The following is a 24365-nucleotide window of genomic DNA, read 5'->3' as shown; positions in this document are numbered from 1 at the left end:
TTAATCTATTTTTGTACCTATCCTTAGAAGGAATATGAAACAAACTTACAAGAACTAACAGTCATTGATACATGGTGCAGTCAAATTTACCTTGTGGAATATGTCCAGACTAACTTAGAGAATACTAATATTAGCTAATATTAGATTACTAATATTTTTCATACTTCTACTATGAAAAAAATCTAGATTTGAGGTCTTAACAAACAAAAAAAAAACCAACCAAAACCAACCACCCAAACAAAACCCCAACAAAAAAGACCCAAAAAAACCCCAACAAACAAACAAACAAAAGATCTAAGGAGCAAAAAGGCTGGTCTTGTCTCACATTTTTTATGAATATTCCAAATGACCAGAAAAGTGGTAGGATAATGCCATGATTTTCAAGTGCTCATGAAGAGAAGCTAACCTGAATGCCGAGTAGTGCCTTGTGGGCAAGGTATCATCTAAGACTGCACATTCATCTGGCTCTTTTAAGGGAATCTTTGTGATCCATGCCTGAGGCTTCCAACAAAAACAGGGATAAAGGGAAGAGACCATCTCAAGTGGATTTGGGGATAAACTTGTTTGGTTTTTTCCTTTTTACACAGTCAAGATGGAAGAAAGTCAAGCTTGAGTTTTGAGTACTGAAATTTCTGTACACGTTACTGATGTTTCTTGAATCACCTTGCTATGAGGAGTAGTGTTCCCCTGTGCTGTGGGTCATTGCACTGTAGGTATGCAGTCTGGTTTTAGATTATTTTAAAGAAGTAGCATGTTGAGAAAATGCACCTTAAGACGGTTCTGCAGGTATTATTGTACTCGCAATAGTCATCCTCCTAGTGCACTGTTCTGACCAACCTGGTCTCTCCTAAGGCTCTAACTCCTTGCCTTCAATATATTTGAGTAATTCTTTTGCAGTCTATGCCTTCAATTAATTAGTGCCCTTTTTGTCCCACTGGCAACTGTAGTGCCAAGCTAGTACCTTTATCTTGCTTTGCTGCCTGCCTTGCTTCCAAGGGCACAATATCCTACTGAAGCTCTTTTTTTTCCTCAGCATGTGTGTGTCTCGTGAAAAAATGCACTACTTTTTTATTATTATTCATGTCTGCTTTCAAAATTCCTCTGAAATGCTGTAGCTATAGCTACACTTCTTGCTGAACTTCAGTCCATTCCTACTTGATAGTGTTTTCTAATTATGTCTTAAAAATAAGAAGCCTTTTTCTATACAGGGCTGAAGTACAGTTTATTATGAATATACTCATATTAAATTGTGCAAGCTCTCAACCTCACATGTGTAAGCTTCAACTTAACCTGTGAGGTTCTGTGCATCTTCTGTGTCACACTACTTCCAAGTACTCAACTGAAATGCTGCAGTTTCTGTAATAATGTGAAGTATCTGTTGTTACAATACATATAACGGTATTAGAGAGCTTAAGAGGATTTTTAAAACTGGATATTCCTTTACAATTCTAGGATAACTTACCCTAGCAAAGTTCTAGTACACATAAGTTGATTAAGTCACCAGTGTTAAGAACTTAATGAGGAAAAATTGCTGTGTAGTTTTTACAGTTGTGAAATACAAAACAGAGCAGCATGTTCTCTTTCTGAAAAGCTGACTCTCTCAGTTATACTGTCATCTTCTACAAGAATGTTGGGGCATGAATGTTGCAGTGAATGTGACAGGGTGGCTTTTACTCTTCGTGTATCATTCTGTGTTTTCTGCAGCCTTCTATCTCGTTTCTGATTGGACTTAAAAGATAATAGCCTAGACTGTTATGATTTTAGTTCATGTTGAAGTATGGTGAATTTCAGGTGTCTGCCAGTTTCTGACTAATTCAGGATGTTATGATAAAATATTGTAACTGAGTAACTGTAGGTTTGGGTAGATGCTGTTTTTTAAATCTTAAGTAGTTTATATCCTAGGTGGAAAATGTCAGCATCTCAGAGGCTACTTGACATAAAATGTAAGGACTGAACTGACTGAGAGATTGCTAAACAAAGGAAGCTATCTAAAATTTGAGCTCAGAGGTAATTCTTAAGGAATTTAGTTAAAATTACTATTGCTTGTAATGGCTACTAACATATTTGCATCTGAATACTCGTTTTTGAGCTAGCATTCAATGCTTTCACCTCTCTCAATACAGAATAAAAATCATGTTTGATTTGAATTTACACAAGAAAGATAGTGATAGATGTAACAATTGTGGCAACTTACCAAATGTTAAGCTACACTGAAGTGTTCATTGATTAATGGTGAAATGTTTGGAGCTCTGTTAGTTATCTTTGCTACTCTGTCTGGCACGATAAAATTATGTTGTAATGTTAATAAACAAACATTTGAAAAAGTTGAACAAATCTGAGAATTAATAAATGAACTGATGAGGCAGTTTCTCTAGAAGAGTCCAGATGAGTGGAATAAAAATCCCATTTTCTGCAAAGTTGTTGCAGTATGTTTTCTGAAACCAGAGATGTAGTGTCCTGTCTAAAAGATAGTGATACCATCATGAATCACAAGTACATGACTTCTGACCGATATGCAAAGTGTTTCTTCATCAGTTTCATGTTCCTATTTTTTTTGCTGGGGGGCAAAACCCCAATAATTAAAAAGAAAGAGTGTTGAGATTTAGAATATTTAAGCCTTTGAGAAGCTACTTGGATGCTTCTTATCAAGCTTGGAAAAGTATAATTTTGGGATAGGGAGTCCAGCTATCATGAATTATCTCTGATGCTTATAGGATGGTTGACTGAAAAGCTTGTTGGTTTCTATGGTCTTTGGACTACTTTGGACTTATAAAAGATACCCAGGTTAATTTCCTGTAGCTAAGGAGAAGTTTATATTTCAGTAGGAACTGCAAAATATGGTCATTTCAACTGAAACTAATTTTTTTATATATCAGACATCATAGGGTCTGAACAAATCTTTGTAACTGATTTACAGATACAAAAAGAAAGCACTAGCAGATATCATAACATTTGGAGAAAAAGTACTTTTTAAAAGATATTATCACATAGGACTTTGCAGAAGATAATTTAAGGGACATGACCATTTAGGAAGGTCTGGTATTCATCTCTTCCTCTGTTATAATACATTAAGAGCAGCTCTAGGTCCTAAGTGATGTATTGCTGCAATATCTGATAAGTGAAGAGGATAGTGGTGTCTGTTTGTATTACTTTTTTTTTTTTTTTTAAATTTGCTTAGATACATATTGGACTTTGAGAGTAGGCACAAGAGGAAAACAGGAACAGCATGAAATTAATTGCTTTTGGACCTGTGGCTGGTGTGAGGGATTTAAACGGTGTAAAGCTGTTACTGAGTTCTCAGATCCATAGGGCAGATTGCACTTGTCTTGTGCAATACCTTCTCTTAGAAATGAAAAGTACCTTGTGAACTACAGTGATTACCAGCATGGTTATGAAAGTGTCATGGGCTTTTAACATGTTTCACAACTAAAACCAGTGCCAGTAACTATTAATCATGGGTTTGTCAATGGATCAGTTTGATCACTTAACAAATTTTTATTGCTAGCTTTGGTGTCTGGTCTGTAATAATAATCTTGCTATTATTACTGCTGTCTTGCTGTTACTTCACACCACCTACTTCAGTGTTTATTTTCTCATAGACCTTTTTGCTGTTAAAGAAAAAGGGAAAAACATTCTTGATTTTTTAAATTTGGGGGCCTGGAAGGACCAATTCAAATCCAGTAGCTTTTTTTCACTTGACTGTATTGAAGATGATTCTCTCAAAGATGTCAACTACATAGCAGGCTTTCTACAACAGTTATCAAAATTTAGTTTGCTCTTAATTGTAATCTGCAAACCACTTACTACAATTTTGCTAACTATGTGAATGAGAAAAGCTTAAACTTGCCATGCTTGGTGTGACTGGACTAATCTTCCAGATAATTTGCTGTTACAAAATAATGTTAATAACTAATTTCTTCTCAAATCCATAATTCTGCCCCTCCCCCAGCCTCTTATTTATAGGTCCAGGAACAGTGGGGTTTTTTTAAGTTTATTTGCTTCCCAAATATGTAAAGGCAGAACTTCAGCAATTGGTAGCTTTCTTATCTTTTTCAGAACGTATCTTTTTCAGAACAACCTTCCGTAGACTTGTTAAAACCTGGGAATGCCAGTAAATTGCGCAGGTTTTTTTATTCAGACCATTGAACTACTTGATAACTCTTATCTTCATTGTTATAGGTGTAGCCATGCTGAACGGTAGGGAGATTTGCTGATATAGTTTAGCAATGCAGTATGAGATGGGTGCCAGTGCTATGGGAGATAACAGTGAGGCCTAGTATGAAAATAAAAAGTGCATCTACACCTTAAAATCTACTGTGCATAGGAAGTTGGAGGTGGTAACAGCTTTGCTGGACTGTGACACCTGTGTGGGGAAGCAAAGGGAGATTCTCCATACAGGTTCTTGGGTTCTTGAGTTCCATATTGTGTCTTGAATATTCAAGGAATGAATATTGGCCAGTGTGAGGCTGAGAAAGTTTCAGATGTGCTGGAGAAATCGAGTCATGGCTAATATCCAGAGCACATGGTATTCAGTAGGTGTGTATGTTCTTCAGACTTTTTCTTGCAACACTTTGTTTCCAGTTTGTTAGTTCTCCCTTATATAAAAGGAAAGGTGATTGAAAGCCCTCTTGAGGAAAGTAGATTGACATACTGGTGAAGGTGTAACATGGTCACATGTAAGTGGTGGCTCATATAGTTACAAACTGGCTTTAAAGTCTCATGGATTAAGCTGTGAAGGTATCTTATAGTTAAGATAGCTGATAAAATTGGTAGGAAATACTGCAAAAAATGTGAAAAAATATACTTTTAAAGTTTGTATACTGGGTTGATATTTTTTTTCAGCTTGCTCTCAGACTTAATGATGTGTACAAATTGATTCCAGGGTAAAAAAAATCACTTCTGGATCTCTGTGATCAGTTTGTGTCAAATTTTGGTTTAGTAATTCTAGGAAGAATAGCAACATAAGTGTCAACATGTAATTATGTAGTGAAGAAATGATTGGTAGATACACTGTTATTCATCTGAGACCAAAGAAACACAAAAAACAGCAACACCAAACACACACCCCAAAAAGCAAAAGGACAAACAAGTGAAACTTTATCTTCTGGATGCCTGTAATGTGTACATTCACTGAACTAGTCATCCTAAACTTATCTTACAGAAAATGAAAATGTGTGCTTTTAAGAAATGATTCATTTGATCTATTTAGCTATCTGCTTTAGGGTGCAATTTGTTTTATCGTAGACTCTTATCTGCGTTGACTGATTCTCCATTTATGGTGTAGGGAGACAGGAATTGTTAGTTGTCTGTGGACAGATGAGTCCCAGTGAAGATTGCTTCAGCTTTTATGTCTGTTAGCCTGATCATGCAGTGAAGTTTTTCCATTTGTAGGACTATAACATTTTGTCAAAATGGAACTGTGAATCTTTGTTTCCTAAAGTAAGAAGCTAATACACATGTTGAAGTAAGATGAACTAACCTGGTCTTAAATCTAATGAATAATCTAAAAAAAATTTTTCATTGGATGAATTGCTAAAAGAAAAAACAGTGTATTTAAAATATGCTTTTTTTTTTTTTTTTTTTTTTTTTAACAGACCTATTAGAGATTTATCTATCCATCTTTTAGAGATGGTTAGATTGTGATACTGTTAAGTGTCTTAATAGGATGCATGCGATACTACAAAATGGCAGCTCTCCATTACAGAGTCTGTAGTATTTTGGGGGATAGGATACATGAGCTTTTACAGAAGGAAGGATCTGTTTTGAATCTATTTATTGGTAGATGTCTGAATTGCATAAAATGAGTGTCAGGGGTGTAGCTGAATTCTAGTAGAGTTAGGGAAAGCTGGGTTTTCAAAATCATAATTAGCCACAGGGATTAAATGCTACTGATGGTTAGTAAGCTCACCAACTGAAAAACCCAAACTCTCTGCTGAAAAACTAATATATAAAGGACTTGAGTAATAGGAATTAAAATAAGGACAGGTAAATATTTTCCATTATATAACCATCTCTGAAGAATTTTTCTTTGGACTTATTTTGACTTCCTGGCAAAGTATGGATAGTTGTGTCCCATGCTGCAATTTGAAGCTTCTTCATTTGGTAAAAATGTTCAAGAGGTCATAAACTGGATCACTGAAATGATCTGTCATTAAAACCAACCCTGTTTTAGAGTGTGATGGTAGTAGATGTATTAAATCTGGAAGCCTCCAATTTTACTGATATAACTAAGGAGAGAACTGCAAATAAGAGTCACAAAGAGTCCTCAGCTTGAAAGCTCATACCATGTGAAACTTGATCCTTCTTTCTGCTTTCTTGGTCTAGAGAGAAACTGAGAAAAATAAGCTACTTTTATGATAGGTGTTGGTAGAGCAACTGCGATCCTTTAGGTAGCATGTTTAAGTTGTAATTATCTATATGCCCAGTGACAGTTTTGTACCCGTTTGCTATGTACTGCTAGTACATATCAGAATCTTAATTTTAATATGTTCACTTTAAACTGTGTGTGCATCTAAGATCCTTGTGTTTAGCTGTGGGAGCTTTGTCTCTGAAGATGAATTTTTAACCCACAGAATCAAAAGGTAGTCGGTCTGTTATTGTGTAGAATTTAGCTTAAACTGTTAATGAATCTGCATTAATTTTATTTGATGGGGCTGCAAAATTAGTAAGTGTACTTTTTCTTTCATTTCAGTAAGGTTTTATTCTATTGATTACTGTCTGATGTATTTCTCCATGGCTTAAGCATAACTGATTTTTGCTGGAATTTTGTTGACAGGTTGATGTTTGTGTGTTCTCTTATTCAGAGAGAAATCATTTGAGTTTGTCCAAAGGTGGCTGAGAATGTGCCAAGTGAACAAAATAATTATGTATAAATCTTTCCTTACTGCTGAGTGTTGAAGCTGCCTGAATTCAGACAAGTTATATTCTGTTACACCTGTATGGATTTGCCTCTCTCCTTTTTGCTCTGCCAGAGATGGAATCTCCTTGAATACGAGAAAGAAAACACTAGCTGAAAATTGTCCAAGGCTTTTTTACCTCCGTCTTTCTTACCTCTTTCCAGTAACAAAACTTTGTTTTTGCCGTGGACTAAGAGAGCTCCATTTTGTGTGCAATTGGTGATTTTGAATTATAAGACTTATCAGAAAATGTCTCTTAAAGCCATGTCTCCTCCTTGGAGATGAATGATGTTTCATGATCTGAGCCATATTTGTAGGATGTGATGAATTCATGTTAACAGAGACTTAAATCTTGTGGTATGATGTAACACCGAAGAAAGAAATGGTCTGTAAAAACTTGAGCAGTGGAGTTAGCTGGTAACTTCAGTTGCATAGGAAATGGCTGCCTGTCTTTTGGTTTTGGTTTTTTCTTTTCCTGGCATGGGTCGTTTGTTTGCTTGGGGTGGCTTTTTTTTTGTTGGTTTTTGTTGTTGCTGTTTTTTTTAATTTCGGGATTCTAAAAGTTAAGTAGGTGAGCATAAAGTATTGACTATAGGATGTATTATGGTTAGAAAGATTTGTAAGGAGCAGTGATGTCCTAGGTGGCAGTTTAGAAAACGTCTTGGTAAAATTTTGTGCTTTTTTTTTTCTTTTTAGTTAATCTAAAAGTAGTACTGAGGAGTCTGATTAGGGTGCTGTAAGGACACCAATTCTATAAAGTTGTTGTTGGTTGTTTTTTTTCAATGTTTGCAATCCTTTCAGCTATATGGGGCACAGCTGATTAATATTTCCTATGTTGCTCTGTACAGGTTGAGGTTAGGTGGTTATGGGTGTACATGGACTATTTTTCATTAGCCTGCACTTTGGTAATTAGATCAGTGTGATGGAACATTAGAAAACTGTAACAAAGCATTACATTCAAACATTACGTCAATGCTCAGCAGTAGTAAAAAAAACCAGAACAAAACCAAAACCACCTACAAGTAGGCTTAAGTAAGTAGTATAGAACAAGCCAGAAAATGCATAGAGAAAGATAAGAAGAATACAAAGCCTGTGGAACAACCTCTGTTAAAGGACTGACAGACTAGGGCTTGAACAAGATTGAACTGAAGTTAGGAAGGAAGGAAGCTAAAACTGAGCTGCTTGAGGCAAGGTAAACAGAGTATGACAGTTTCTGCTTCAGAACAGTGAATGAGAAGATGCACAAATAATGAAAAGCATTATAAACAAACAAGAGGAAGTGGTTCTTCTCAGAGCACATAGTTAAGCTATTAAAGTTACTGTTGCAGGATGTTCTTGATACTAAAAATTCACATGCTTTAATAAAGTACCTGCCTAGTTTCACAGGGAAGGGCGGAGTGGAATCCATCAGTTGTTAAACCCAAAGCCACTGCCCTCTGATGTAAAGAAACTTTTTGAATCTTTTAAAGATAATTTCATCCTTTATCGTTATGTTTGCCACTGTACTATGTTCTTCTGTATGCATCCTCTAATGGTTGCTTACCAGGTAGGGAGAGTGTTTGATGTGGGCATTTGGTTTAATATAACATGCACTAATCTAGTTTTGTGCTTACTGGAATAAGGATGGGATGGTATTAAGTGATTAATTGGTAATGGTAAGCGAAGCTTTGTAAGATGAGCTGTATGGGATGTAGTGGGAAACAGATGTCAACCCCAGTTTTGATACTATGGCATCTTTTAGTGAAGTGGAGTAGTTTTTGGGAGGGCACCTGAAGTACAGAACTTCATAGCAGAATGAAAGGGCAGAGCAAGAAGAAACATAATGAAGTTTATAAAAGCTTGATCATTATCTGTAAAGACAACCAAAACCCCAGACTCCGCTGTTATGCTTATCCTGTTCCTTGTGCAAGTTATGAGATTTCAGAAGATGATTGATTTCATTCAAATTTTACAGGGGTGGAGGTCTCAAACTGAATTCCTACAGACTTTGTGGAAGCAGACAGCTGGATAGAGAAGAAGTTATACCATGGCTCCAGCTGAGAGAAGCAGTAAGGTGAGCTTGTTAAACATCAGAGAATCCTCATAGGACCCCCAAACCTTGTAATTGAATCTAGATGAAACCAGGTTCATTAGTTTCACTGCCCATGAAATAACTTGTTTAGCAGGGAGTGTTTTTAATATAGTGCTTACATTTTGACTTGAGAATAACTAATGTAAGGGGCTGTTTGTTTGCCAGCTTCCTTTTCAAACATTTTCTTTTTGAAGTTCACTTTTGAAACTGAAAATGTATTCTAAAGAGCTACATTTTCTGTATTGAGTTGGCAACCAGCAGTCTAATTTTCATATTTCCAACTCCTTCACACTCAAAAGAGGGAGAAATAACTTTTTGGTAGTTTTTTTTTATTAAAACCTTGAACTAAGTTAAGGATGCAGCAAAAGTGGTTTTGGGGAGTTTTATTAGGTAGAAAGAGAATGGCAAAGACCTTCAAAACCAGGTTTGAATGTGAATGTTGTGTAAGTTGGATCTTGTTTCCTTAGGTGCCACATTAACTGGTAAGGAGGAGTTTAGCACAAATAAGCTGAAGTCTTGAGCTCTCTCTCCTTTCTTCCCATTCTTCTTCCCCTTCTCCTGACTCATTCCCAGAACTGTTGAACATATACAGCCTACATGCAAACTTTTTGCCACCAGTTTTTATAACTCCAGTCAAAATATTTAACAAGGTTTTAATTAGCACTGAGTACATCCAATCCAAATGTTTCATTTCAGCCTGTAAAGCAATGTTTATTTGTTGTATTTGCTGTAATGATTGAGTTGTATTTGCTGTATTGATTGATGATGCTCTAACAAATCAGAATAACAAAATTGTCTTGTATATCAGTTTGAGTTATTGTAAACAGGAAGCTATAAAACGGGAGAAGGTAAAAGTCCAAAATCATGATGTCAGAACTTTGTATTACAGCTATTTCATGCTTCAACATGACAGTCTTCCAAAATTAAGATAAATCAAGCATGTTCCTCTTGTCAATGTTATGTATTGCTCAGCTAATTTCTAATGTAGCAAGAAAAGTTTCACAGGGAAGATTTCACCTTTGCCAGTTTTTACATTTCTTATAACACAAATTTTTCAAGTGTTGCTTGCAAGATTACTAATTCAAGAACACCGAGGCCACTGAGTTTTAGTGACACGGTCATTGTTGCACTGCTGCAATTCACTTTCTTCAAGCATACTGATAATGTGATTTCAGAAATCTGTTGGTTACCCCCAGCATGGCTTATCAAACCCTTTGTGAAACCCCCTGAAAAATTTCATAAGTAATCTGTAGTCATGTAGCAGTTTAACTTAAGGAGAATTACAAGATAATAATTTTGCTTATTTTTATACTTGTCTATAATCGTCTCTTTCTTTTTAGGTGTGCTTGGCAGTGACAATGGACTATTTATTTGCTTCAGATACCCTTATATGAAAATACCAAGTTTCCAAAGAGTTTAAATTTTATTTCTGCTTCTGGAACAGAATGGCAGGCTTCAAACGAGGATATGACGGAAAAATTGCAGGATTGTATGACTTGGATAAAACTTTGGGCAGAGGACACTTTGCTGTGGTCAAACTTGCTCGGCATGTCTTTACAGGTGAAAAAGTGGCAGTAAAAGTAATTGACAAGACCAAACTGGACACTCTAGCCACAGGACATCTTTTTCAAGAAGTGAGATGCATGAAACTAGTGCAGCATCCCAATATAGTACGGCTGTATGAAGTGATTGACACCCAGACTAAGCTTTATCTTATCTTAGAGCTAGGTGATGGAGGAGATATGTTTGATTACATTATGAAGCATGAAGAAGGTCTCAACGAGGATCTGGCAAAAAAATATTTTGCTCAAATAGTTCATGCTATATCCTACTGTCATAAACTGCATGTAGTTCATAGAGACTTAAAACCAGAGAATGTTGTCTTCTTTGAAAAACAAGGTCTTGTGAAATTGACTGATTTTGGCTTCAGCAACAAATTTCAGCCTGGAAAGAAGCTCACCACAAGCTGTGGATCTCTTGCATATTCTGCTCCTGAAATTTTACTTGGGGATGAATATGATGCACCAGCAGTGGGTATGTCTCCTTTGAATTTAACCAATAATCTGAAGGACTATGATGATGTACCACTCTGTTTTTGTTATAGGAGATACTCAAACATTCTCAAAAATGCTTAAAAGTTCTTTTTTAATTAAATGACCCAATTTTATACATTTTAATTAACATTCCTATTACTAATAGTGTGATCACAGTATGTATATTTATACCTGCTTTGTTAAAGGACCTATCTTCTTTCCAGAAAAGTGCATGGCTTTATTTTTAATACTGCCCTCTCACCCTCTCCCTAAAAAAGCCATTACCACCCAGCAATTTTCTTTGCTCAGTTTAGCTATGTAAGAATGACATTGTAAGCCCAGGCTGATTACATTACATGTTCTGCTGCAAGGTAGTAGGATCCCATTTTTAACAAACACTAACTTGGCTACCAAAGAAATTAAGGTGGCTTGAACTCCTTCCTCTTTGCCCTGTTCTTGTCTGAGAATGGAAAGTAGGGGTAAGTTCCCAGTTGTTCCCTATTGTTTAAAAAGTAAAAGCAGTAATGTGCAAATCAGTCTTCATGGTTATATATGGAAAGTTGGGTGTACTAGACAGACTACTACAGATAATGCTCATAGTCTGTTAGATCTACTACCTATGCTGTTAGAAGTAACTTAGAGGTTGTTGTGGTTTTTTGTTTGGTTGTTTGGTTTGGTATTTTTAATAGCTATAAGCCTTGGTAGAGTCGTTGAATCATGTCCTTTAATCATACAGATTGCTCTTATCTTCAAAAAAATTAGGTATATGAAATTCTAAATGATGCTTCAAAAATAGATCGTTATAGTCAACATGCCTCTTGTTCTTGTGTGCCCAGTGTCCGATGCTTCTCCTGTTCTAATGACACCCATTAAGACTCTGAGCATAGCTGTGCATGTGTTTTGCTATGGTTATAGTAGTGTCTGTAGTAGTATTTTACAAATGACAAGTCTAAATTGTTGCTAATTTACCAAAGGTAAGCAATCAGCTAATTTCGTATGTGGATATGGCATTCCTACATACTGAAATAAAATTCTTGCTTTTTTAAATGTAAGTAGTTTTAGCTACTATATTGTAGGATCTTTGCTTAAACAGCTGAGTATCACTTCATGGCTTCTAATTTTGAGTAGGTATTTTGCTGTGGGTTTTGTGGACTTGAAAGTACTTTCTCAAGTGTGCTATAATTAGGAATTTTAGATGCCTATGCTATTTGTGGCTTTGCAAATCCACGCTGATACTACAATCATACTTTACAAAATAATTTCTATTTCAAGTCATATGTTCTAGATTACTTGATTCTGTTTTTTCTAGTAGCACACTAAAGATCCTAACTCCTGGGTTCTTGCGTGTCTTATTTTGAATTTCCTGAAGCATAAATGTATCTGATTCAGAGGCCTCCAAAACTAGATGGAAAATTGCATTTGTTAAATATTTTATATAGTCCCTTATGTGAATTTCTTGAAAATTGGAGTAGCAGACAAATTTTGGAGCATAAGCAAAAAATGGACATTTTGATATTGCTGCCCAAGTGAAGATGCTTGAGAGACAGAACTTGTGTGGGGGTTAATGGAGGGCTGTGTTGGTGCATTAGGAGCATTATGACCAGATGGTCTGAATTTAATTATATTGCTAACAAAGTGCACTTTGGACCTCTTAATGATAAATGTAAGAACTGTGGCATCATGTAAAATGTTCCTTGGAGTAAGCGGTTAGGTAGATAAATGTCTTAATAGTACTAGAAGAAAATGATTGAATTGATTAATAGAAGAGGAGGTCTGGCTACTATAGAGTGGATTGATGTGAAAACCTAGTAGAAAACCTAGAAGAAATTGGTTTCTTCTAGCTGGTTTAAGGTTGCTACTCTGAGAATATATACACATCAGTGGTTAGTTTTTGCACACTTATTGCCCACCATACTCTCTAATTACTGGATATTAGAACTTCTCCTGTTCTAGTTGAAAGATTGCAGTGCTTGTATTCTCACTTTTTTCGTGGCAGAGTTTTCATTACTTAGTAATGTACTACAAAATTTCTGAAGTACTCTCAATAAAAGAGTTTAAAAATAAACCCATCAAAAATTACTATGTTACAAATAAGGTAATAACATTTAAGAGTATGGGTTTTCCTTTTCTAACTTTGCATAAAAATATAGACTATGCAAGATTTTAAAATATGACTTGTATATTTTAAATGCAAAAATTGTGCAAAGAAAAAAAAATTAGGAACTTCTTTAAAGCTCTCCTTCCCCTTTTCCTCCACATGGAGTCTTAGAGGTAGAATCATAAAAGAATGCATGTTCAGGAAGTTTATCACTAATCATGTAATGGTACAACTGAGAAATCAGCTTGTGTAAACTTTTCTGAACCTTTAAAGAAACTTTCATGCTAAGATGAGATCATACTTGTAGACTAGAAGTATCCCCAAATTCATTAAGAAACCATTTTTAAAAATGTGGTGAAGTGGTGTGAATTCACTCAGCTATTGGCTGAATAGAGCTATTAGAAGCATAAAGACTGACAGTGGCAAAGACTTGTTACCAGGTAGGATAAAACTACATTGTTGTAGCTGAGCCAAACTAAAAACCAGCTGTTTATGTGAAAGGAGGTCATGATTTCTCTAGCTGCAACTATGTGGTCATGCCCCTTTGTGAGCATCTGACCACTTGAAAACAAACTCGATTTATTAAAATACCAAAAATAAAAAAGGAGTGCCCTACCTTTGTGCATGTTAATATACATTTGCAATCATTAAAATATTTTAACCCTCCCACCTGATGTCATCCAAAATTGTTATATTTGCAAAATTTATTATAAGAAAACTTGATAGAATTGTATTTTTTTCCCCCAAAAGATTTTTACCACAAACATGGCTTTTTTGTGTCTGATGCATAACATTAGAATGAGTATATAAAGGGAAAAACTTAACAGTTTTTTGCTACAAAGAGCTGAAATATTCAGGGCATGTTTTTACTAAATTATAGGCTTAATAAATATCATGGAAAAGCTTGCTTTATGAAAAGGTAACTGTTTCAGATAGCTTAGAGATTAATCTTCCCTTTGTGATACTACTTAAAAGTTTTCACACTTGGAAAGAGACTGGATAATTTAGATCTCATTTCCTTTTGTGTATAGTGCTGTAGTTAAAATGATGCAAGAGGAATATTAGGCAATGATCAGATGTTCCCAGGGCTTTTCAAAAAGCTGAGTGAGTTAGATAATGAGAAGTTCTGTTGCTTATAGTTTCCCATGGTTTTTTTCACACTTAATTAAAAATTGTTTTAGAGGAAAGTAAGGGTTGAAAGTGAGACTGTTATTGCACATAAAGATCATTTAATAAATCAAATGGATATTATTGTAGATCAGACTTCTGTCTAGAGCAGCAGTGTAATCTAGTGAACTCCAGCCGTATTCAAAAGTGGATAACTACAGATGAGAGAGTAAAGCATGCTTCTGTTACTACATTTTGTTTTCCTCTATCACCATCAACAGAGATTGAATCATTAAGTAGAAATTACCTCTTTCCTGGGTGCTAAAGTTAAATTACAGTTTTTGAAATTTATTTGATTCTTTCAGATGAGAGCAAGTATTAAGTGCTGTGTAGGCTACAGTTAATTCTGGAAGACATTGACATTGGTTATTTTTGTCACCCGATGTTCTGTATGTGATTTTTTTTTTCTAGATGGATATAAACATTTGCAGAGTAAATTCATCCTTCTAGGGATGAGAAATGGGCAAATTCAGAGTGTAAGACTGTGATTATCTGTTTACCAGAGTTGAGCACAGGCCTCTAGAAGGGTACTATGTAATGCACAAATGACATTGTAGATAACACCATAATTGTTTACCATTGCAGTCTGTGGCAACACCAAGAGAATGGTGGCATGAAGTTTCTCATAAGACAAAGCTAACATGAAGATTATGGTTACTGTAGCTCAGTGCTATTCAACTGGCAAGAAGTCCAAATCCCTTTTACTGAGGTCTTAGAAGTTGCAGATAACAACTCAGATAACATTCATTACTTTAATAGTTAATTTCTGTGTTTTTTGCAAAACTCAGACCTAGATATCTTCTGACAATATGGTAGATATTAATGGGTGTATGTATTCATTACCTAGTCATATATTTTCTGATTCTTAAAGGAAGGAGGATTTATCACATCTGCCTTGACATTTTCTGGGATGATGATAATGTATTTAGACCCACTTTGTCTCTCTTGGAATGATCCCAAATTCTGGTGTTTTGTTTTTGCATCAGGCCCTTGCAAGGGCTTCTTCCTTGCCTATAGTATTGCTGGAGTATATTTGGTCTTTCAAAGCTTCAGCCAAGTTTACTTGGTGCTTGAGCATAGCTCAGTAGCCCAAATAACCCTATTTGGCCTGTGCAAAGCTAGTTTTTCTGTTTATATGCATGCTTATAGCATTTTAATCATTAACTGAATGGCTAATGTACCCATAATGGCCACAGGGTATGTACAGTAACATTTTATGCTATAAAAATGCTGAATACAAGACTTAACAGACTTCAGTTAAAAAAAAAGAAAAAAAAGAAGAAGAAAAAAAAAAGTGGTAAGATACTTGCAAACCATATACAGTGTTGAATCATTTAGCATACCTGACAGCATTTTGGAGTTTCAGGTTGATCAGAATCAGATTATAGCCAAATTTGGCAGAAACAAAAAGCAAGAAGTCCTACAAAAGCTTTTTTCTAGGTGTTTTGTTTCCAAGATCTCCCTTTTTAATGTTGTATTGCAGCACTTTAGGAAGTTGATAGATATGCTACAGAATGAGCTTAAAGGTGTAAGCATGCCGAAAACTTGAGAGTATAATCCTTAGCTGCTTTCAGTGAAAGGGTCTTCTCTTTTGCTTCCATCAGTGCAGAGCTACCCCTTCTCATGTGCTTAACTCTATGGCATAGCTGACCATTTTGATGAATTTATTTTATCTGCTAACTTGACAGTAAACTGTTAACTTTCTGCAGGCTTAACTTAGTGAACTGGTTTGTTTCCATTGCATTGAATGAAAGAGTTGGTGCAAAGGATGTGAAAGGAGCATATGGCTTGGACTAAAGTTCTGGGGGAAGGTGGTAGGACCTGCCTCTCTTTAGTGTTAGCAAGCCTGGGTTGGAACAGCTCAGCCTAGCTCACTTTACCTTCCATGGGAAACAGATTAATTAGACTGAAATTCATCAAGTCTCATTGCCAATGCATTTGTAGGAGAATATGTGATCCACTTTTCCAGCTTCAAAGGCTTTTTGAAGCAAAGCAGTAGGAATTGGTCTGAGTACTCTGTTTTGGTGCTTGTCTTACGTGCTTGTGACAGTGGCCATGCTTTTCTGCCTTTTCTCTGCTGTGCTGTATATCTCACTGCTGAAAAAACCTGAGTCAAATATCAAAAATGAACTTTTTGTACTTTTCAGAAGGGGAAAAATGTAAAGAAGTGGTTGTAGAATACTTTCAGAAAGTTTAAATCTTGAGGATATTTAGGTCATGGTAGGCAGCAAAATTTATTTTTAATGGAAGTATTTTCTGTACTCTATCTTTTTATTGTGCTTTTTCTCCTCCTCAATCTAGTTAGTTTATTGACAAGAAAATAATTTTAATGCCTCAAATTACTGAGGGTGTTATGCTACAGGTATTGGAGTCTTGTATTCAGAAATAACGTTAATATGTGAAGGGGCTGTAATGAAGGGAGTGAATCGGTGATCTTGATGACTTCTCAGTAAATCTGTGCCACCTAATATTTATGAAGTATAATTTGTATTCAGTTGTGGGTTACTTTATGAACGTGTACTAGTGCATTCAACAGTAATTGTTGGGTGAAGCAAAGAATTACTTATCCAAGTGAAACCACAGAGAAGTTGTCAAGGTAGCCTTCAGTTATTACCATATCAGCAGAACTGTAACTTAAGTATAGAGATCTCAGTGTGTTCATGGGAGAGCTGTTTTCATAATATTTCAAACTGCTGTTGTGCTGCAAGATTTTGTTATGATAAATACATCTTCACAGACAGGAAGCTTCATTTTCTCTATCTTGCAAGCAAATGCTCAAATTTTTATGTTCAGCCCATGACTCTGTAATTTGGCAACACAGAACTGGTGGAACCTAAATCAATGGTGTACTATATAGTTGCAAACCAGATGCTCAAATTTTACTCATGTGTAAAGCTGTACTAAGATGTTAATTTTTATAGATAATAAATACCAATAATACATTTTACAGCTAAAACCTTTAGGAAAAGAGTTGATAAAAAATATGAAGGATTTCTTAAATACCAGGAGCAAATTGTCTTTACTAATCATATATTTAAAAAGACCAAAAACATTGCAGTAAACTATGTGCATGAACTGTATGTGTTGTATATATTACAGTATGTCTAGTGACTTTGAGAACATGTTTTATACAGAGAAAAAAAACTTCCTTCTACATTTAACTAGTTATTACTGGGTTTTTTTATCCTGGCTAATTGTATTCTGGAGTAGTAGTATTGGAGAGTCAGTTGACTCAGAAAATGTTGGTTTTGTTTGTGTTTCTAATGTAGATTCAGTAACCTCTGAAATGTGGCTAAGCAACAGAAACCAAAGGAGAAAGAATTCATTTCTAAATGCAGAACTGATGAATCAGAGTAAACCAGACTATTTTGGAATACAGGCAGTGGCATGTGTTCAGAAAGACCTTTCAGTGGTGGTGTGATTTGTTAAAATATTCTTACTGAAATTTGAGATGCAACAGTTACTAAAAAAGAACATTTGTCTGTATTTTGGTAGTTTTATGTAACTAGCAAAACCCATGCCATTGTCTTCAGGGTAAAATAAGTGCTAGTTTCCAGTTTGAAGGAAAATAAGAGTCTTTTCCAACTCTGAGACTAGTTACTGATGATCATGTCATAGTCAAGTAAAATAACATATAGAACAGACTGTTTCATCAGGTTTCATCAGACAGATAAACTAATTATGAAAACAATTTGCTTAATGCCATTTGCTATTTCTGCTCTTTTTTGAAGGGACAGGGGAAGGAAAAGATTTCTCCTAACATTCTTGTCTGCTGTGTGTTCTAATAGTAGTTTTAATTGGATTTGTAGTGCTTTAAGAGAAGAAGAAAATCCAGTTCTGCCTGTTAATTTTAAAAATGTTTCTATTGATTGCAGATGATCTCTTCCTCAGCTTTCTGCAAGGGAAAAACAAATCTCATTTTAGACCAAAACCCCCCCCCCAAAATCTGAAAACTAGAGAGCTCAGTACACAAGTTTACTGAAAGCCTTTTCCAAGAAAAGCTAAAGAATTGGAGAATGGTTGAATCAGCTAAAAATCTAGTATCTTGTACTGTTCAAACTTTACAACTGGTCCAATTTGAGAATAAGACTTGTCAGCAGTCTTTGTACATGGCAGTGTAAAAATACTTGTGATGCATAGAAATGCTGAAATTGTTAACACAAAAATATTTTATACTAATGTGCTAGTGACTTTTTTATATAAGGAATACAACTTTTTTCAGCTTTGCAGCTTATACAAGAGTGAAAATAGCTTTCTGATTCTGTTTTTAAAGCACAAGTATATCAACAATGTAACAGACATCATTCAAACAATTCAGTATGATGCCAGCTTTTATCTTTTTACACTGCAGTACATAACTTTTCATCACTGTTTTTAGTAGAAGTCTCATTTTCTGCTGTGTTTGAGTTGTTATATGAATTTTTACTCTAAGCTGGTTTGGTTCTTCAATTTATGTGAAGCTATGCTATAAATTTTGATTGTTTATTTTGTTTTCCCATAGCCTATGCTGTGAACAGGATCTTAAATTTTAGCTTGTAACAAGAATGCTTACCACAGAATCACAGAATGTTTAGGTTGGAAGAAACCTCCAAGATCATCCAGTCCAACCTTTGGCTAACACCATAGTCAACTACCACACCATGTCCTTTTAGGACCAGGTCCAAACACCTTCTAGTGACTCCACTACTGTCCTGGGCAAGCCATTCCAATGCCTGACAACCCTCTCAGTGAAAAAATATTTCCTAACATCCAGCATAAACCTCCCCTGGCACAGCTTACATCCATTTCCTCTGGGCCTATCACAGTCCACTAAGGAGATGAGGCTGTTTCTCTCCTTGCTCCAGCCTCCCTTGAGGTAGTTGAAGAGAGCTAAGGTCTCCTCTCAGTCTCCTCTTCTGCAGGCTAAACACCCCCAGCTCCCTCAGCCACTCCTCAAAGGACTTTCATGAGCTCCAGGCCCTTCATGAGCTTTGTTGCCCTTTTCTGGACACACTCCAGCACTTCTCTGTCCCTCCTATAGTGAGGTGCCCAGAGCTGAACACAGTACTCAAGATGCAGCCTCACCAGAGCTGAGTACAGAGGGATGGTCACCTCACCTCCCTGTTCCTGATGGCCACTGTGTTCCTACTACAAGCCAGGATGCCACTGACCTTCTTGGCCACCTGCACACACTGCTGACTCATATTAAGTCAACTGTCAACCAATACCCCCAGGTCCCTTTCCAACTTCCAGCTCTCTAACCATACTTCTCCAAGTCTGTAGCTTACCACTGTTATCCTGCTGAGTTATTTTCTACCTACTTCTGAGCTTAATGGAGATTCCACCCCAAAATTCCCATCCAGATAAAATGGGTCATCATGGGGTTTTGTGTCTGAGTGGAGAACAGCAGTCTCAGATATTCTTCAGTTGCTGCCTAGCCTTCTGCACCAGTCACAGTGCAGAGATGCTGATCATCTTTACCTTATATTTTTGTAGCTAGCTCTGCCTAGAAAATCCTGGTATTGAAGTGCTGATGTGTTGAGTCTCTTTCACTGCTTGCCTTCAACAGGTTTCTATGTTTTGGGCTTTCCTCCACAACTCTGCTCTGAAGAGGCTGTAGCAGCAGTGGTGATGACATTGTTTTTAATGTCTTAAGACACTGATTAGAGTAATTGCCCATGATGCTGAGAATCAGGGTTCCTTTCCCTCCTTCACTTATCCGCAAGCTGTTGATACCTCTGTGGTGGCAAAATAAAAATGTAAACATTTTTCATCTCCATAAAAGCTGATATATTTGTCTTTTTACTTATAAAGTGGCTTTTAGTGGAAAATAAATACTGTCTTCAGCTGTTGTAGTAAACATTCTAATAAGAAATGTATAAAACTTGACAGAATTTACTCAATATTATAAATCCCTTCTGAAGAAGCAGATTTGCTGTAGAAAGATGTATCAAGTGAGCAGTATGCACTGTGTAAAAAATAAAGCAGTCCTACCTGTAAGTTAAGAGGAAAAAAAATGGCTTTCCTCTAAAGGTCTGGAATAAACAACTTCAGTGAACAAGCTCAAGTTATTTCATGTAGTTAAATGTGAATGTGTCTGTTCCAAAATGAGTGGATTAGCTCCTTAAAATCACAAATTCACATAGCATATGTAAAATGTCACAAGTGCCTGACTTCTGAAAAATGGTAGAAATCTCAGAAAATCTTATGCTATAAGGATCCCCTAAGTCAATAGATTACAACTTTTTTTTTTTTTTCCCAAGTAAATCAGAAACTTAAGAAAGCAATAAATGGCTGGTGAAATGAAGCCCAGCTCAGTGGCTAAGCAGATGAATATGGATATGCTTTCTGCAGAGTACAAACTGGAACATAACAGATGTTTGACTGCCCTGTGTTTAAGACAGGCACAGCACAGACAGCGAATGACGTAGTTTGGTTTCCATGGCAGTGACTTCATGTTATGTAAGGAAGTGGCGTATACACAGCCTTGGTTGTCATGGTTCTGGGAATCCTGCTTCAACAGTCCTTTCCTGATCAATAGTATTTAATGCCTTTAAAAACACTAAAATATTCTCTACTGAAACTAGTTAGCAAGTGCTTTTAAAAGTCCTAATCTTTCTTATTTTATCCTTGTTACAGCAACAGCAGTTTCAAGTTACTAACATCTAACAGTTTTACTAAAACTAACAGTTTTAAGGTTAAATTGCATCTTGAGATCTTCACTGTGATTTTGAAAGGCCTTAATTTTGGCCTCCACAGTACACAAATGTACCTTCACTCTACTCGTGAGGTTTTTAAGGCTGTACATTCATATAGCATGTCAGTTATCTGCAGAGAGCAAATTAGATGACCCATGGAAGAGAGAAGTAAGCAGTCTGCATAAAGCCTTCAACTGCTATTTATTATGAGTAGTAAAAAATCTTGACATTGTGACAAATCTGCTCTTCTGAAAGAGTCTGTAGCCTTTCCCTGTGTTCCTTCAGTTAAGTCTCAAATCTAGACTTGGCACTAGCATCTGAGTAGTGAGCTGTGATAAGGGACTATAGCTGCAAATGTGTGCTGACTCATTGGTCCAAGCCAAGCAGTTTTGCTCACAAAACCTGCTCCTTCATCTGGTTAAACTATGTAGTAGTAAATTTGTTATAATATCTAAATGTTTTGTATAAAACCTGACTTTTTTTGGGGGGGGGGAAGGGTCATTAACATAGCACCATAGCTAATATATTATTACCCTAATACAGTATGACAGGGATGTGAAGGAAGAGGGGCACATCTCTGCAGAGTTCTTTACTGTGTGTACTATGTCAGGCCATATTAGCTTTGAACTGAAAGTGAGATTTTCTTTTCTAATGACACAGCCCATTTAACTTGTCTCAAAAAGCAGTCTAGCTCTGCATTCAGACCCTGGCTAACTAGTTCTGTACTCTCCTTTGTTTTTGACTGGTGCTTGTGCAATCCTTTAGTGAACCAGTGGCATTCAGGAGGGAATAGGAAAGAATAATAGAGCATTGCTGATTATGGCAACACAAGACAGTATGGTAAAGAATATGCCTGTGTGGCTTGATGAACTGTTTGGGGAAATACTAAAATGTGGTAAATAAGCACTATAATAAAATAATCTTCTTCTTTACTAATTTCAAAGACAGCTATGCTTGACTATATTGCTTTTCCCTCTCAGCCAGATGGCACTATTCTGGAAACTAAGAATTTTTCAGAGTGTGGAGTGGTTATTACATTAAATGGGTGAACAAAATTTATATAATTGTAAACAAGGAATTTTTGTTTCTTTCAACCTTTTTTTCAGTATAGTTTCTGAATTTGACCGAAAAATATGTAGCTAGGGATCTCGAGTAAAGTGGAAGTTACAGATACAAGACTGAATTTTTTTTCATGTAAAGAATGGCTTAAAACTAATAATTTGGGTACAAATATTAGCATTTGCTACATATGTGCCATATAGTAATTTAACTGTTGATCTTTTAAATCTTTCAAAATTGTATGTGACTTTTAACCCATTATTTTGGAACATCTGCTTTGATGATTTAAGATTCTAAAACTTGGACTTTAAGTTACATTAAAGGCAAGCGACCCAGCATAGTTAAGCTTACATGCTTTTTTAGACTGTAGGTCACCTGGGTAAGTTTAGAAGATATATTTACAAATAAAACTTTAGACATAAAAGTTTATGGATCATTTTTGCAAAGACAAGGTGATTTCCCCTTTTTGCTGCTTTTACCTATGTGAAGCTCTAAGTGTCTTCAAAACATGCAGAATAAGAACTCTGTAATGCAAAACCTGCAGGGATTTCTGTTTTCTGGAAACTTAATTGCAGAGATATGTGCCAGTGAAAATCCTGGGTTTTTTATTTCATCCAGCATTAACTTTTCACAAGGGCATGTAGTGATAGGACAGGGGGTAATGGCTTTAAACTGGAAGAGGGTCGGTTAAGGTTAGACATTAGGAAGAAATTCTTTAGTGTGAGGGTGTGAGATACTGGCACAGGTTGCCCAGGGAGGTTATGGATGCCCCCTCCCTGGAAGTGTTCAAGGCCAGGTTGGATGGGGCTGTGGTGCAATGTGTACCTACCCATGGCAGGGGAGTTGTAACTAGGTGATCTCTTAAGGTCCCTTCCAACCACAACCATTCTGTGATTGTGTGTCTTAGAAGAAATGCTGTTGTGAAATCCTGTGGTAGGTGGAGAAGGGCAAGTTACTGTTGTTACTGTTCTTGTTTTGTTTAGGATTGCACAAAGATGCTGTCTAATTAATTATGGTAGTTTGAAATATTGGTGAATAACGCACTTACTAGTTAAATTTTTTCATTGTTCTTGTAGAGTTTGTATATTTCAAATGAAGTTACTTTGAAATTTTTTTTAATGTTTCCTGTTTTCTGTCAGTTTTTTTTACCAATCCCTTCACACTTACCATCCTTTACACTGTGTTTGTGTTCAAGTTGTGTGTTCAGACTGTCAACCTTATTTTAGTTCTTAGTGTGCTGTGTTATGCTTTTATTTTCTCAAACACCTACAGTGATCTGCTTCTGATAGACAAAAGGAAGTATAGTTTTCCTGTTGGTGCTGTGTACTCTGGTGAGCAACCTCTGAAAGGTAATCTAGTGTAATCCCTCTGGTCAAGCAGGAACACCTAGAGTCATTTGCCCAGGACTGTGTCCAGACAACTTTAAAGTCTATCCAAGGATGGACACTCCACAGCCTGTGGCAGTGCTTGGTCACCCTCACAGTGAAAAAGCTTTCCTCTGCTCAGAGGGAACCTCCTCTGTTTCAGTTTGTGCCCATTACCACTGATCCAATGCAAAGGGCCTGTTCCCTCTCTTCACTCCCTTCAGTTATTTATATGCATTGGTAAGTTTCCTCCCCCCCGCAATCCTTGTCTTTAGACTGAACAGTCCCAGCTCTCAGCTTTTCCTTATGGGAGAGATGTTCCAGTGTTTTAATCTTTGTGGCCCTTCACTGGACAATCCAGTAGGCCCATCTCTCTTGTACTGGGGAGCCCAGCACTGGACAAAGTACTCCAGGTGTGGCCTCACCAGTGCTGAACAGAGGCAGGGAGTCACCTTCCTTGACCTGCTGGCAACATCCCTCTTAATTATAGCGATTCACAATTTTAAGTGCTTAACATTTTTGTGATTGGTTTGGGGCTTTTTGTTGTTTGTTTGATTGATTGATTTTTTTTTTTGCTTGCTTTTTTTGTTTGCTTCAGTAATACAAACACCCATAGACTATTGCCTTAAAAGCTGGATTTGAGAACATAGGACTGAGCTTTGCCACTGTACTGCTTTTTCCAGTCAAAGAAGTAAAAGCACCCAAAACTTCTGCAAATAACTGTAACCCAAGATTGGTAATGATGATCCAGTCACTTGTATGTAGAACAAAAGGTACTGGAAGACACACTAAGGAAGTTATGTCACTTTCTGTTTAGGCACAAAAACTGAGTATTTTCTTTTTCTTAGATGTTGCATAGCAACATGTACATTTCTCACTGTGCCTTTACCTTCAAGTTTACCAGAAAGAGAGCCTTATTAAAGATGTTGCATCATTTGTCAGGTTGGTTTGTTTGAGTTGCATGTGGAGTTGCAAACAAGTGATTTGGTTTAGCTAAAGC

General features: G+C 36.3%; 1 protein-coding gene across 3 annotated transcripts in view; it reads left to right on the top strand.

The window, feature by feature from the left end:
- SNRK (SNF related kinase) overlaps window positions 1-24365 on the top strand; it is a 40526-nt gene that overhangs the window by 2191 nt on the left and 13970 nt on the right. For all 3 annotated transcript variants that reach the window (XM_030446217.1, XM_030446219.1, XM_030446218.1), the window contains exons 2-3: window positions 8851-8949; window positions 10308-11001. In XM_030446217.1, the coding sequence (XP_030302077.1) occupies window positions 10413-11001 (589 nt within the window). In that variant the 5' untranslated portion in view covers window positions 8851-8949; window positions 10308-10412. The remainder of the gene's footprint in view (window positions 1-8850; window positions 8950-10307; window positions 11002-24365) is intronic.

The sequence above is a fragment of the Calypte anna genome, chromosome 2, assembly GCF_003957555.1.
Source record: "Calypte anna isolate BGI_N300 chromosome 2, bCalAnn1_v1.p, whole genome shotgun sequence".
NCBI classification, from domain to species: domain Eukaryota; kingdom Metazoa; phylum Chordata; class Aves; order Apodiformes; family Trochilidae; genus Calypte; species Calypte anna.
This window is presented reverse-complemented; position numbering and strand designations above follow the sequence as displayed.